This window comes from Halichoerus grypus, chromosome 4, assembly GCF_964656455.1.
Source record: "Halichoerus grypus chromosome 4, mHalGry1.hap1.1, whole genome shotgun sequence".
In the NCBI taxonomy this organism is placed as follows: Eukaryota; Metazoa; Chordata; class Mammalia; order Carnivora; family Phocidae; genus Halichoerus; species Halichoerus grypus.
The window spans coordinates 60037156-60052864 of NC_135715.1; the positions used below are offsets into that span (position 1 = coordinate 60037156).

Here is a 15709-nt window from a genome sequence, read left to right on the forward strand (position 1 = left end):
GCTGGGGCTCTAGTGTATGGAGTGCAAACTGCACTGGATGATGTACACTTTAAACAAGTTTAGGATAACATCTTCTGCTAGCCTTCTTGTCTGTGTCCCAGATTTGATTGATTTTTACAGTAATATGGTTGATGGTTTTCAGGAAATCCATTCCAGTGGTTATTAGGTATCTTTGTATCTGTTTGTAATGATAGTATAAAACCTGTCATCCTTAATGTGTTTTGCATTATTTCCTTACTATCACATTTGCCTGTGTCGAAGCTCAGCTTCCAACCCTTGCCCCCTTCCATCGTTGTAATTTATTGCTGTCAGCTGGCAGAACTGAGTGCAGTCAGTGGATTGGAGATACTCTTGAGTTCCTTCTTGCAGATCATCTGTAAGAATAAGACCCGTCCTAGCATTAATTCCTGTGGTACTCTGCTGTTTGTTCTTCTCTTTCCAGAACTGTACCCATTCAGTCATAGCCTTTGTTACTGTCTTTCTGAGCCCTTTTTCTGTTTGTTCTGAAACATCCCCTGACATCTGTAGCGATTTGGTCTTTTTTTTTTTTTTTAAGTAGGCAGAGCCCAAAGCGGGCCTTAAACACACAACCCTGAGATAGAGACCTGAGCTGAGATCAAGAGTCGGACCCTTAACCGACTGAGCCACCCAGGCGCCCCTGTTTGGTCTTTTAAATAACAACAATTCAAATAAGTGTAACAGTTGTGATTCTTTCAAACATATTCAGCATGTGCTGTGAGTAATGTTAGAAAAAGTTCAGTGCAGAGGCCCACCACAATAATTTTATTTTTTACGAGCACTAATTACTGGTGTCCTGTTTGATAGGAGCCATTAAAACACCTGAGCAAGTCCATCATCTTATTAAACACTGTATATTTATGAAGAAGCACTTTTCATCTTAAGCTCTTGCCTTGAACATTTTTTCATTTGACTTACCAGCAAAAAGTGAATATGCCCAAGTGTTTATAATGACACCTAAAGTAGGACATTTTACCACAGAGGAGAGCAAACCATCTTATAACTTTAAGCTTTTTGCAATTTGAGACAATTACAGCATTAATCGTTATTACCTGTGAGTTCCACTCTCCTGGTTGAAGATACTTTTCTAGTAAAAATATGCATCACCTAAATGCCCTTTACTGATCTTAATTTTTAAGTAGAAACATATTCTTAAGGAAATTGCTTATATACATACTTTGCTGGTAGTAGTTCGTTCGTGATAAGCTAGTCTTTTTCTTTTGAAGATTCATTTGCTAGAGATTGCTGGGTGACCAAGAGAAGGTGTTGCCACATGATGTTATGTATTTCCAGGATGCCCCCTGTTTTTTTACAGCGAAGAATTTCAAGACACGTTGTTTTACCTCGTTGGGTTTTATACATGTGCCGTGGCATCTTTTAACACTAACTGTACAGCTCTTTGCTTAGCAAACGCTGGGGTAGGAAGAGGGAAGCTGGGAATAAATCTGCATTTCCTGGGGAAGATCCACACTGGGTCTTTCAACCCTGGTGTCTCCACAAAGAACTGGAAGATCTGCAAAAATCCAAGTTGTGGTCACGTGCAGTCAATTCTCTATGTTAAATATCAAGACTTACCTGCCCTGTTATGTGCCTTTTACATAGTAAATGTGTCACAGTTCCTTCCATAATGTGAACATTAAAGCCACAGTCTAGCTCTTGACAAGGTTCCCACGTTCATTGGTGCAGACTGCTCATGTGAAAGGTAAAAACATGAAGTAAAGGTGGACTTAGTTATATTGGGCCTCATGGAAAGAGCACTTGTACAGAAATGGAGCTCTCACGCCTTGTCCTCTGCTAAGTGGGCTTAAGTCATTTGTTTAATCTCTCTGTGCTTCCTTCTCCTTCTGGCTGCTTGCCTTGCAAGGTTGTCCTTGTGTGGACAAAATGAGATAGTTGAAAGGAGGTAAGAACATGAAGCGATACAAAAATGGTAATAACAGAATAATGTTGTGCCTTATTCCTAAATGGACATTACACCCCCAGCCCAGAAGGTGAATGAAGTGGGGGTTCTAGCTGGATACCTGGCCCCTTAAAGGAAATTCTTGTCTTTGACTTCTGTGCCTGCCTTCACCCCCTTAGACTGTCCTGGAAGTCAGCAGTCGTCTAGATGCCTCCCAGTCCTGGTACATACAAAGTATGTGATCAGAACCACTAGACTGCCCACCAGGCTGGGTCATGGACTCACCCTATCATATACCCCCATCACCGAGGCTGCTTCCCAGAAGGTATATGTGGCTTCATTCTCCCAGATAATTGGCAAAATGCAGAGTAAGCCCCCTTTGCAGGGTCTGCTGTTCCATTTGGCCTTGATGCGGGTCCAAATTGACCCCATTGTTTTTTTAAAAATGGATTGATGTGTCGAGGTGACATTTGACATCACTTCACTGCTCTAACATTGCAGAAAGTAAAATTATCTGATGAGCCTGTAGAAGCAAAAGAAGATTACACTAAGTTTAACAGGAAAGATTGGAAGACTGAAAAGGTATGTGTGTCCAGCTCTAGTAGTACATTCCCGGATTCAATAGGTGATCCTGCATGAGGACATCCAGGAATGATTTCATGCTTGATGGTGATTTTTAACCATGAAGGATTATTAACTTGCATTTCTGTGACTCAGTAATTCAAAATTGTGAATGACAATGAATGTGTCAAGCCAGGAAGACTTTGTATGAACCAAGGCAAGGCAATATACTTAGCCAGAGCATGCCTACACTTTGCCATCTATATTTAGAGTGGGGGTGGGGGCACAGAGGGAGGGAGCCTCCACAGGTCATTTTTTGTCAACTCTACTGCCTGGAAGCTTCCCAGAATTTATGATGATGACAATAATTATTAATAACCCTACCATTCAGCAATCACCCCGACAAATATTTTCATAACCTTTCTTACAAAGTTTTATATAATACATATATTATAAATACATACATAGCTTTTAAAATTGGCATTTTAATATATTTACAGTTTGGGGTTCTATCCTCTTCATTTAGTACTATATTGTGAAAATGTTCTCATGTCATTAGGCATCCTTTGACAAATTATTAATGGTTTCATGATATTCAATCATTTGTATTATTTTATTTCACCATATGGAATATAATCTATTTAGTCATTCCCCTATTTTTGGACACATAGGTTACTTCTGCTTTTTTCATTCTTTGTTTTAATGAAGTGATAAACATTTATAGTCTGTATCTCTGATTATTTCATTAGACACAATTTAGAACTAAGAGTAAGGGCTTAGAAAACATGAGCTCTTTCCATGATTATTGAGAGAATATATATATGTGTGTGTGTGTGTATGATTGTGATTTTATCATATATATTTATCATACTTAATAATATATGATTTTATCATATATATGATATACATCATATATAATCATATATATGATTGATTATGTGTGTGTGTATATATACACACACATATATATATAAAATGCTTTCCAAAAATGTAGAAATTTGAATTCCCAACCATTATTGCTGCAAGATTGCTCATCTTGCTTTCTTGACAACACTGAATATTATTTTTATTCTTGAAAATTTTTGACTGTCTAATTACGGTACATTTCTTTGGTGAGAAAGGTTAGTTATTTTTCCAAATGCTTATTGCCCATTTGCATTTTTGGAAATTGTCAGTTCATGCCCCTTGCCTGTTTTTTGTATTGGGATAGTAGTGTTTCTCTTGTTGATTTTTAAGAGCTTATTCTAGATTAGGAATTATTAACACTTCACGACATATAGGGTACAAATAATTTTCTAATTTGTGTTTAGCCTTTTCATTCGATTTTTTAAACAGTTTTAAGTTTTTCTGAGGATTAAATGTAGGAATTGTTTTTCCTTGTGACTTTCTCATTATTTTTATGCTTGCCCATCCCAAGATAAACTCACTTCCTCTTAAATTTTAACATTTACCCCCTAGCATTTAATGTTTTTTATAAATTTTATTCTTTGATCTATATGTAATTTATCTGGGCATGTGATGTCAGGGGATAAATCCCAGTTGAGATTTGGCAAGATAGCTAGTTATCTCTATGGCTTCTGTAAGCAGGGATGTTTTTGAGTTTCTCTGGGAGAACTAATTCTGCCCCACCCTTGTAACTGCTGCTTTTTGTTGTATCTATTTGGGCACAGCCCCAGGGAAATAAGGGGTTGGACCAGGATGTCAGTTAAATACAGGGGATAACTTGTTTCAAAGAGACTGTCACTTTTCACCATCCAGTCAAAAAACAAGCCTCCTAAAATGTAAGTGACAGAATGTGAGAAGCAAGATTTCAGGGATCATACACTGTGCCCTTAAAAGGTTCTTTGGCAGTGACTGTCTCATGGTTCTCAGGGAGACGTCATTTTTTTTCCTTTGCTGGAGAAGTTGAGATGCGCTGAAGTAGAATCAGCTGCTATTTACCTTCTAGTAGTGATAGTTCCAGGACATGGCACAAAACCAAACCAAAGCAAAACAAACAAACAGAAAAAACAGTGACCAGGAAGAGAGAGGAATTTCAAAGGCAGAGTTACTTGAAGTCAGCTTTTTGAAAAGTATTTCTTTGTTGGAGGAAAACTGGGGCAGTTATCCTGCTGGCCCCGATGCTCTACAGTACAGGTTATTTTTTTAACATAATGGTGTTGTCCTTGGTTTCCCGTAGAGCCTGTGAATAAAATGCAACAGTCCATCGTGGTGAATTATTCATCACGCAGTAATACTAGCCTGGAATTCCTCCTCTGACAATCACTGCCTGAGTCAGCTCCTTTATTGGTGTTATTGTACTTAATACACCCTCCAGAATTACTCCCCCAAAGTAAACCGTTGGTTGTAACATTCCACTCCTTAGAAGGCAGCGATTTTTTCTCCTGCCTCTTTTACCAGATTTTGTGTCTTAGATCCGAATTCTGAATGGAAATCAGAATTTAAAAAATAATAATAATAATAATCAATCCCTTATGAAGCATGTTAGCAGCAAATACTTCTCTTCATGAACTTTGAGACAAGCATGGTCTTGTTTGATTTGCATGTACGATTTATAAAGGTTACATTTGTAACAGTTTTTCTCTTATTTTCCTTAACAGAAAAATAGCAAAATGACTGCAGCTCAGAAGGCTTTGGCTAAAGTTGACAAGAGTGGAATGAAAAGTATTGATTCCTTTTTTGCTACAAAAAATAAAAAAAAAATTGGAAAGATCTGAAACTTTGAAAATGAAATCTAGCAAAAATATTTGCCTGTTACATGTTCCATTTTTGTCCTTCCCCCACACCACTGTGCTTCCTGACCCTTAATTACCAAAAAAAAAAAAAAAAAAAAAAAAAAATGAGGGCAATTTGCAGAGTCGAACACTTCTTGGTATTTGATTTTTGTGTTTCTGAACAAAATGTGGGAAAGTCATTGTGTAACTTTCATGGCCTGTGGCCTTCAGACTCTTGTTTGACATCATGAAAAGTAATCAAGTGAATAGAGTTAACCTCTAGCTAGCATCCCAGTTTCCTCAATAAACTGACATGTGACAGTATTTGAGTGTATGCCTATTCTTCTATGCCATTCTGCCACATGGTAGCAATAGCAACATGGTTTCCAGCGTACGGACAGAAATCCGATTACAGCGATCAGAGAAACCACTACTTTTTAAAAGCCTTGAGCTTTTGGTAAATCTTTTGTTGAATATTTTCTGTTCTATGAATCTGTGTTTGTTGTAGAAAATAGAGAAAGGTATTAAATTAAAATTGTAATCTCCAACTTGACATTACCCGGAGATCCTATGGCACATGTTCTTATAATAATAATTTTTTTAAGGAATTATAATAGTAATTGTATCATCTTCTTTCTTGGCAACATCATTTTGTGAGTATTTTCCCAGGCTACTAAAGTAGGCTTCATAAATATGCTTTTTTAATGATGGTCATTTTTAATTCTTTGGATATGTGATTATTTAATGACCATGACCCTATTGTGGACATTTAGATGGCTTACAAATGTTCACTGTTTGAAGAATCAGATTACAAGTAAATATTTGCTCATATCTTTTATTGCTCCCTTAGAATGGATTTTAGATGTGGGCTTCCCAGTTTATAACTGAATTTTCCAAATACATATTTGTGGGAAGATCTTTCACAGAAAGTATACAGAATCTTGCACTGGAACACAGAGTGGTCTCAGTTCTTCTCTTATTCACTGCCACCTTGTGAGCTTTGAATGTTAGCTTTGCAAATAAGTGGGGGAAAAAAGCATTTTATTGTGGTTTTAATTCACATTTCCCTGATTAATAATATTGAACATTTTTTCACATTTATTTAACCATTCATCATCTTATAGAGCATTATCTGTGCATGTCCTCTGTTAAATTGTGGGAGTGTCAGTATTTTTCTTATGGACTCTAAAGATACTCTGTGACTTAAAGACATTAATTTTTGTCCATTGTAAACTTTTTCTTGGTCTGTAAATTGTCTTTAATTTTGTATATGATTTTTTTGTCATGCAGATGTTTTTGGTTTTTATGTAGACATATATATGTAGACACATATATATATGTAGACATATATATATATATATATATATATATAAATGGTAACATACCACTATATAGAGAGAGACATATATATCTATATATAAACTTTTCCTTTACATTGATGTTATACTTAGAAAGATGCTTCTCTTTGCAGGAAAGTTAACCAGTCACTTCTTTTCTTCTCATTTTTTAATAATTAATTTTTTGTTTTATATTTAATTACTTAAATCATCTGCAGAATTTGTATTTAAATATGCTGTGAGATAAAGCTCTAATTTGATTGTTTTCTCACCTGTTGATTTTTCCATTAGATCTGTACAATTATTTTGTCAGGTTCTAAGAGTAAGTTCCAAGGGGATTTTTTATTGAGATTTTGTTAGACACATAAATTATTTGGGGGAAAAACAGACATGTTTATAAAATTCCTTTTTGTTATTCAGGAATATAGTATTTCTCTATATTTGCTAAAATCCTAACCATACCTTTCACTAACATTTGCTTCTTCATCTTCATATAGGTACTTCTTTTTAGGCATATTTCTAGGTATTTTTGTTGCTATTAATGAAATCTATTTTTTAGATCTTCTAACTGGCTATTTTGTGGTAAAATTTTACATTTTTATATATTTACCTTTTAAATAACCAATTTACTGAACTATTAATTTAATTTTTTATTATATTCACATTGGGGTTTGATGCATAAATTATAATAATCTTCAAAAAAATGTGTTCAATTCTAATAGTTATACCGCTTTTGTATCTTTTATATCCTGGGTGAGATATATCTTTTATAACATGGGTGAGAATACCTGGAACAGTGTTGAAGAGTATTAATAGTAGTCAATCGGTCTGATTTGTGATTTGATTAATGTATGTTACCATTAATTCTGACACTAGCTGTTGTTAATATGATAAAGAATATCTATTTTTGATATTTCCTTTCATACTTAGTTTCCTTAAAGTTTTAATTAGTAATTGGTGTTGGTTGGTATCAAACATGTTTCTGACACTTCTTGAGATGACGAGGGAGTCTTTATCACTGTTGAACCGTATTTGAGTTCCTACAATAACCCTTACCTGACATTATATAAAGGATACCACAGTGTATGCTTCTGGGTTAGCCATGTGAAATCTAGTTGTTAATTAGTTTTTCTGGGCTTTTACTTAGAATTTTCGCATCTGTATTCAAAAGCAATATTGCTATTAGGTTTCAGTGTTAGAATTATGCTACCTTCCCATCTTGACCAATGTTCTGGAAGGAATAATTTTGCATTGGAATATTCTATTATTGGACCATATTAAAGAAAACGGTAAAAACTGTCTAGCACTGAGACTTCTTTTTCATTATTGTTACAGTCTTCAATCTGGAAGAATTTCTCACCTGGTCTTTGTCTTACTTGACCTTGACATTACTTAAGACCACAGGCCAGTTACTCGGTAAATGTTCCGCACTTTGAGTTTGCCTAATGTTTCCTCTTGATTAGATTCGAGCAATACCTATGGGCACCCACAGAGGTAACAATGTGTCTTTCTCAGTGCACCATCTCAAGAGTAATAGTGTGACCCACTACCAGTGATGTTCACTTTGATTAAGGTGGTGGTAACCTTTGACACAGGTTTATCCACTGCAGAGTTACTACTTTTTTCTTTGTAATGAATAGGCAATTTGTGGGAAATACTCTGGGACTTTTAGCTATACTATTCCTCATCAAAAATTCACCCACAGGGTTTAGAATCGACTGGTGATTTTTCTAACTCCTTCATTTCTTCTATATTTATTTCTTTTATATTTAGCTGGCATTTTTTTTTTTAGGAGGAATAGCTTTCCTGTCTCTACTTATTTATTCATTTATGAACTTATATCAGTATGGACTTGTAGATTTTGTATTTTGTATTTTGTCCAGTGGGTTTCTTCTTCTGTGACAGGGTATTCCAGGCTCTTGTACTCTTTCTGCCCAGGCTGTGAATCAGCCTTTCTCCTAAAAAGCCAGAGTTCCTGTTCACGGAGAGTGATATTTAGAAACCAAAATCTAGGCACAAGATGTGCTCATTGCTTCTATCGATCAATGTGTGTGGTTTTTGTAGATTTCTCTCCTAATCCCAGTTCACCGAGTTTTGTCAGAAATGGATATGAATTTTGTCACATATTTTTTCCTCATTTATTGAGATGATCATGTCATTTTCCTTTAATAATGGATTATCTTTTAATATCTGAAGTATAATGGTTGATTTTTGAAAGTTAAAATAACATTACATTCCTGGGATAAACCCTACTTGGTCTATAGTGTATTATTCTTTTCATATACGGTATTGTGTCTTACTTCTTAATATTTTGTTAAGGATTTTTGTTATCTCTGTTCATGAAGGATGTTGGTCTGTGGTTTTCCTTACTTGTAATAATTCTGTCTGTTTTGGTATCAGAGCAAAACTGACCTCAGAAAATGAATTGAGAAATATCTTCTCATCACCTATTTTCTGGAAGAGTTTATATGAGATTAGTAATTGTTTCTTCCTTTTATATTGGACAGAATTCAACAAATGAAGCCATTTGGGCCTGGAATTTTCTTTCTAGGAAAGTTTTTAATTACTGATTCAATTTCTATAATAGATATAGAGCTATTCTAATTTTCTTTTGCATGTGTGTGTGCCAGTTTTAGTAATTTATGTCTTTTAAGAAATGTGTTTGTTTCATGTGTTGTCAAATTTATTGGCATAACTTGTTTCTCATATTTTTATTATCTTTTTTATATCTGGATCTGTAGTCATTTTCTTTTTTCATACCTGATTGATCATGTGTATCTTTTTTGTTTTCTTGGTTAATCCAGCTAAAAATTTTTTAACTTCTTTGATCCTGTCAGAGAATCATTGTCTTGTGGCTTGTGTTATTTCTGATGAGACATCTGTGATAATTTTTTTATTTCTTCTACTTTATATTAAACGGTGTCCCCTTTCCTCCCTGGCTTCTTTTAAGATTTTTTTCTTTATTATTAGTTTTCAGCAAGTTGATTATGATGTGTTGATGTGGTTTTCTTTGTGTTAACTTGTTTGTGGGTCTATTGAGCTTCTTGAATCTTTGAGTTTGTAATTTTCATCAAATTTGGAAAATTTCTGGCCAGTGTTTCTTTAAATATTTTTCTGCTTTTTTCTGCTCACCCCCTCAGCTTCTAGGCCTTCATTTACATGTATGTTAGACCACTTGATAATAGCCCACCCGTCCTTTCACTGAGTTTCTAGGTTTGGTTTTGTTTTATGTTCATGTTAGACAGTTTTCTTATTTTCAAGTTTACTTTGTCTTGTAGTGTTTCATCTTCCATTAAGCTCAGCTAGTGAATTTTTATTTCAAATATGGGAATTTTCAGTTCTAGATGCTCTATTTGGTTCTTTTTTTTTTTGTCTTTCCATTTCTCTCATTGTGTTTTCTTTAAATACTTCATTACTGTCCCTGTCTACTGGTTGCATCATCTCTGTCACTTCTGGGTCTCTTTCTCTTTCTTTTTTTTTTCTTTATTTTTTATCTTGAAATAATTTTAGACATACAGAAAAGTTGCAAAAACAGTAGAGTTTACTTATACTTTTCACCCAGCTTTCTCTAATGTTAACACCTGACGTAACCAAAGTATAATTACCAAGCCCAGGAAATTTACAACAATGCAACACTATTAACCAATCTACCATCTTATTTGAGTTTCACCTGTTTTTACATTAATGTTGTTTTTCTATTCCAGAATCCAGTCCATCATTACACATTGTATTTAGTTGTCATATCTCTTCTGTTTTTTCTAATGTTTGAGCCTCTCAGTCTTCCTTTGTCTTTCAAACTTTTGAGAATACTGGTCAGTTATTTTGTAAAAATGCCCCTCAGTTTTTGAAACTATGCTAATATCCTGTTTCTCATGTGATCATTTCATAATACTAATAGTGATTCTGATAACAACACACACTGTATAACATTTACATAGTACTGTTCGGAGCACTTTGCTCTACGTATAAGTCCTTTATTCCCCACAACAGCCAGAGTTGTGGGGCTGGGTGCCCTAGCAGTCAGGATAGGGACAGCCAACCCAAAGGGCTTGCTTAAATCCCTCGGCCCTTCACTTCTCTTTACTTACATTATTATCTTTTTGATGAATGTGCTGATTTGGGGTAAGCTTCAAAAAATTTCTGCAAACTATAAAAACACTTATGTACACACACAAGAGCCTCCATCGTTTTTGTCAAACCATACATATTTCTGAAACGGATCTCGGATTGCCAACATTCTTTTCTTTTTTATGTCTGGTTTATCTTCAATTTAAATTTTCCCTGTACTCTGGCTCTCAGGCTCTCTCATCTTTCAAGGTTTGTACTTCTCTGGTTCTGCACTCCCAAAGAGATTCTCCTCCATCAGGTTTAATGTGGATGTCAAGTGGAATTGTGTTTTGTTAGTTTGGGTGTGTTTGTAGTGTGCTACAGCCCATTCCCAGGATCATATTTCTCTTACTAGGAGACTTAGCAAGACACAAAGGCAATTTGGAAGTGAGAAACTAAAAAGTGTCCATTTACTTAACCAAATGTACAGTGTTGCTTTTGTTACATGCAAATTTATGACAATATCAGTGAACAGATAAATGACCAACCATGTTTCAAACTAAACTAAGAAGGTTACTTTTAAAAAGTAAAAGTAATTGGACTAAAAAGACCAATTAATTTAAAGTAGCTGGATTATTACTGTCCCTGGTTGTAGTCCCGGTCCTGCCTTAACTCTGTGGGCCCAGGAACAAATCACTAGCTTTGCTGGCCCACAGTCCTGTCTTTCCTGTGAAATGAGACTAGATCATTGAGTCCTTTTATGTCCTTCCCTGCATTTGCTGCTGCATGGGGAGCCTTATCTCCTTTATACCCATGAGGAAATGCTGTAGAGTTAGTATCCATCCAGTGCTTACCATGCATCAGGCACTCCTCTCAATTCTTTAGTTGGCTTATCTTATCTCTTTCCCTAGAAGAAAGTGTGGAAGGAAATCTGCCAACATGCTCATTCTGGCTCTTGAGGTGTTCCTGGCATATATTTGTCTCTTTTCTTCATTTTCCATAGATTACATTACCTTGCAGTAAAAAGAAATGTGAAGAGCACAATTATTGGGAAGTAATAACAAAAGCTGACCAAGTGCTTTGCAGGTTTTAAGCACTTTTCACATGAATTTATGTGATTAATCCTTCTAGAAACAGTATGGCACCATTGGTGTTATTTCCCCATTTTACAGTTGAAAAAGCCCAAGGTCACACAGCGAATAAAGAGCTGAGCCAGAAGGTCAACTCAGGACCTCAGACTCCCAGACTTTCTACACCAAACTCCCTCTCCCCAGAGGAACTGACTTCCGTTACACCCTGGGAAGTCGTGCCAACACTAGATTTGAAGGATAGTCTCCACACATGGTTAGGACTGACTTTCTCTGCTATTAAAGGTGATGTAACTTGACTAGACACCTTGTATCACATATGTCCTCCCAAATAGCCCTCTCTCCAGACTAACCCAAGCTTTGGAGAGCTCCAGAGTTAGCTGCACTGAGCAGTCGGACCTCTTCGTGGAAGACAGAGAGCTCCCAGGCCAGGATGGGAAGGGCACTGGTATTTTCTTAGTGTCTTTGGAAGATGTCCACAGGGTTTGACTCGTCTGAATAATGGGAAGACATGACAGGATCTATACACCTTTCATAGGCTGGGATTTATACACTCCTCAGGGTCATTAGACTGACAAAGAGGTTTCCTACCTTATGTTTAATAGTCCTTTACAGGCTCCGCAGCAACCACTTATCGGTAGCTACACTGATCTTCACAACTACCCCCTGAGGTAGACCGGAAAGGGGGTGTGCCCCTGGTCCACTCTGGTGAAAAGTAGGTGCCGCAGACCGAAAAGAGCGGCGTCCACTGCTGCCCTTCTATCCTCAAGCCTGGGCCTCTTTCCTTTCTGCTGACTGACCTCAGCTTCTTATTCATACCATTGTGTGTGTAGCTTTATGACCGTTTTCCCATCATGAGTCTGGTTTAATTGTGAATTTTATTTTAAGGAAGGAAAAATCAGATTTACTGTGCTTCATCGTCTTGCTCTATTCCAAATGAATTCTGCTGGTCAGTTTATCCTCGGCAGTGGTGGGCCAGAATTTGACTAAAGCTTCTACTCAGCTGGTGTATTTCCATGCCAGACTTTTAATTCAGCTGCCAGCTTTTTAGCATTTACTGTACTTTTGTTAATAAATGTTACTTTGATGGTCTCACATGAATCAAGCCTATTTGAGAGGGAGGGATCACCAGATATGATTTATAGAGGAATTGACTTCATAGATGTTCAAAGAATTGTTACCTTACACATGTGTTTTAATCAGAATATGTATATAATTAAAGTTAGTCATGTGATTCTTTAAAAAAAAGATTTTATTTATTTATTTGACAGAGAGAGAGGGAACACAAGCAGGGGGAGTGGGAGAGGGAGAAGCAGGCTTCCTGCTGAGCAGGGAGCCCGATGCGGGGCTCGATCCCAGGACCCTGGGATCATGACCTTAGCTGAAGGGAGATGCTTAACGACTGAGCCACCCAGGCACCCTGTTTCATTCTTTCAAAAGAAAAAAAGCCAAGGGACAAGCTCAGATTCATGTATTCCTCTTAAGAACTTATACTGAGCACCTGCTACATGCCAAATGTTCTAGGCACTAGAAATGCAGCTGTCAACATGGCCCACAAAACACCTGCCTTCAAGAAGTTTCTGCTCTAGGAGCAGGCGGGAGGGGGCATGTCACACATGGTCCAGGGCTATGGAAGAGGCTGAGCAGAGGGTGACAGAGTCCTTCGGAGGCAGGTGGTTAGGGAAGGTCTAACCTCAACTTGTCCACATTATGGCATAGAAATCTGATTGCCATCAACTTAAAAAAAATTTTTTTTGAAGACATAATAGCTGCAGAATAAATTATGTTTGACCTTGTATGTGGTCAGAAACCAGCATGTTGCCATTAAACGTGTTCAGAGGCATTCTTCAGAGAGATATTAGGGGCCACTACTGCCTCCAGCTGGTCTACGTTTATCTATTTTTTATACGTTGGCCTCCTACTTTTTGAAAAAGAAAAAAATAGATCTGCCTTTCAAAAGAAAAGGAAAAGGAAACGAGTAGAAAGAGGGTTTAAGAATTTTTGTGTTAGAACCTTGTTTTCATGTGTTTTTATATTTTTGGTGTTCTTCTAAAATGATGGTGTGCATTCCATAAATTTGGGTGACCTTAAGATTTTGTATTTCACTCCCTCTGAACAGTGGAAAGAAAATATGCTTCCTACGCACCCACGCTCCTCCAGGAGACCAATATTAGCCCCAGGATGAGCTCAGGGAGGGAGGCTGGCCACAGCAGGAACCCCGCCCCTTATCTGAGGTCTTCCCTCAGAAGCAAAAGTATAAGGCTGCCGTTTCTCAGAACTAAAACAGCCCACCTTGCTTTTTTGTTCTAGAAGGTGCAGATAGTGCTTGGGGTTTGAGGTGACTGCTTCCGCTCACCAGAATACAACATATGTTTTCCTTTTCTCTCTAGGTGGCAGCACAAAGACAGAAAAGGGGCAAGTGACAGCAGGTCCAACACAAAGCTTGGCTGCTTCTTCTATAACTTAAGACACTCTCAAGGGGCTAAGACTTTTTCTTCTGCACCGTCTAGAAATTCTGCAAATGCCGAAAAGTATACTTTAAAGAACTAACCACTAACGATCTATTTCTTTAACACCACTAGTGCATTTGGGTAATGGCCTTTTGCGCTGGAGGCGACTCCGTCGTGGAACTTGAATGCACCCCCAGAGGGTCCACAGTCTGAGAACTCAAGCCACATCACCCCTCGGCCCCCGGCCTTTCTCCCATTGTACAGTGTAGTGATTCTGATTTCAAAACAGTGGGAGGAGAAGGTGCATGGTAAAATTGGGGTCCTTTCTAAAACCTGCACTCGTTGGCCTGTGTCCTCTCCTGGGGCTAGCTAGCGTGGTGTATGTACGTGTGTGCTGACTACCAGTACTTGATTCCACACTAAAAGCTTTGACGAGCCAACTTCCTACCCTGACTTCAAAGAAAAAAGAAAAAGCCTGACTTTTCTGTACTCCTTATCAGTTTGGCAGCTACTAAGTTAAAATGATAACTGAACATGTGCATTTTACAATCTGCTGGAGTTATAAACACTGATTCATTTTTAAAAGAAGTCTAATATGTGTATTATTATTATTTTTTAGAGTGAGGGCATAAGACATGGGGGGAAAGTTGAAAGTAGAGGCCAAAAAGTAATTTAGTGGGGAATTCTGATGCACAGTGAATACGTTTTAGGGGGGTAGTGGAGGGATTTGTGCAAAAATACCCAGAGATTTGAGCTGGCTCGTCCACATGACACACAAGAGGAATAGGGTAGAAGCCACTCAGTCATCTTCCTGCATTCACACAGGACCCCAAACCTCTTCTTCAAGAAACAACTTTGTTTCTGATTCTCTGATTCCAGCAGGTAAGTAGAACCTGGTTCTAGAAAGTGCTCTGTCATTTTTGCCACACCTCCTTTCACATATAGAAATTTGCATTAACTTTGAAGGACTTTTAATATTCCTGTAGTTGATGCTCTGTAGTTGATACGTGAACCCTCCTCTTCAGAAACACAACTCTAGAGAGTCCACTGTGGAAATCGGGTGTATGACAGGCTTCCAAGAGGGAGTGCTCGGCAGAAATCACCTGCCAACACTGGAGTTTTACTGCCAAGTGTGTTGTGCCTCCTTGAGCAAATCAGTTTGCCTCTCAGGACCTCATTTCAGGGCAGGAGAACCAGCTAATGTGATGGCCGTCCCTTATCTCTTTCTCCACCCGAAAGACACTTCTGGGAAACCTCCACGTGGGCACCATGCTCCCACGTGTATAAGGCTGCCCCAACTTCAGAAAGTCTTGTTGGAACAGCTCTGTGTCTTCCCCTGACTCCACTTATCCATTGTGTCCTTGGCCCCCTGCTTCTTTCTCTTCTCCTCTTCCTTTCTTTCTCTTTCTCCCCCCCCACCTCTACACACACACACACACCCTCACTTATTGCCTCAAATATTAACCCACTCCTTGGTGACCAGTCACTGAATACTGGTGACACGTAAGTTGTCACTGGAAGCCCCATTCTCTTACCTGTGCCCCAACCTCATACCCCATTGGCCTCTGAACTTTGAAGAACTACTAACACTTTA

The 15709-nt window shown here is 37.6% G+C and overlaps 1 protein-coding gene across 5 annotated transcripts in view; it reads left to right on the forward strand.

The window, feature by feature from the left end:
- The window catches only part of RNASEH2B (ribonuclease H2 subunit B), a 70739-nt gene extending 56036 nt beyond the window's left edge, over nucleotides 1-14703 (forward strand). For 2 of the 5 annotated variants that reach the window (XM_036080904.2, XM_036080905.2), the window contains 2 exons: nucleotides 2420-2500; nucleotides 5080-5517. In XM_036080904.2, the coding sequence (XP_035936797.1) occupies nucleotides 2420-2500; nucleotides 5080-5196 (198 nt within the window). In that variant the 3' untranslated portion in view covers nucleotides 5197-5517. Of the gene's footprint in view, nucleotides 1-2097; nucleotides 2501-5079; nucleotides 5518-14055 lie in introns of those variants that run through there. The other 3 variants (XM_036080906.2, XM_036080907.2, XM_036080908.2) reach the window with 3 other exon arrangements.
- The last annotated feature ends 1006 nt before the right edge of the window (nucleotides 14704-15709 follow it).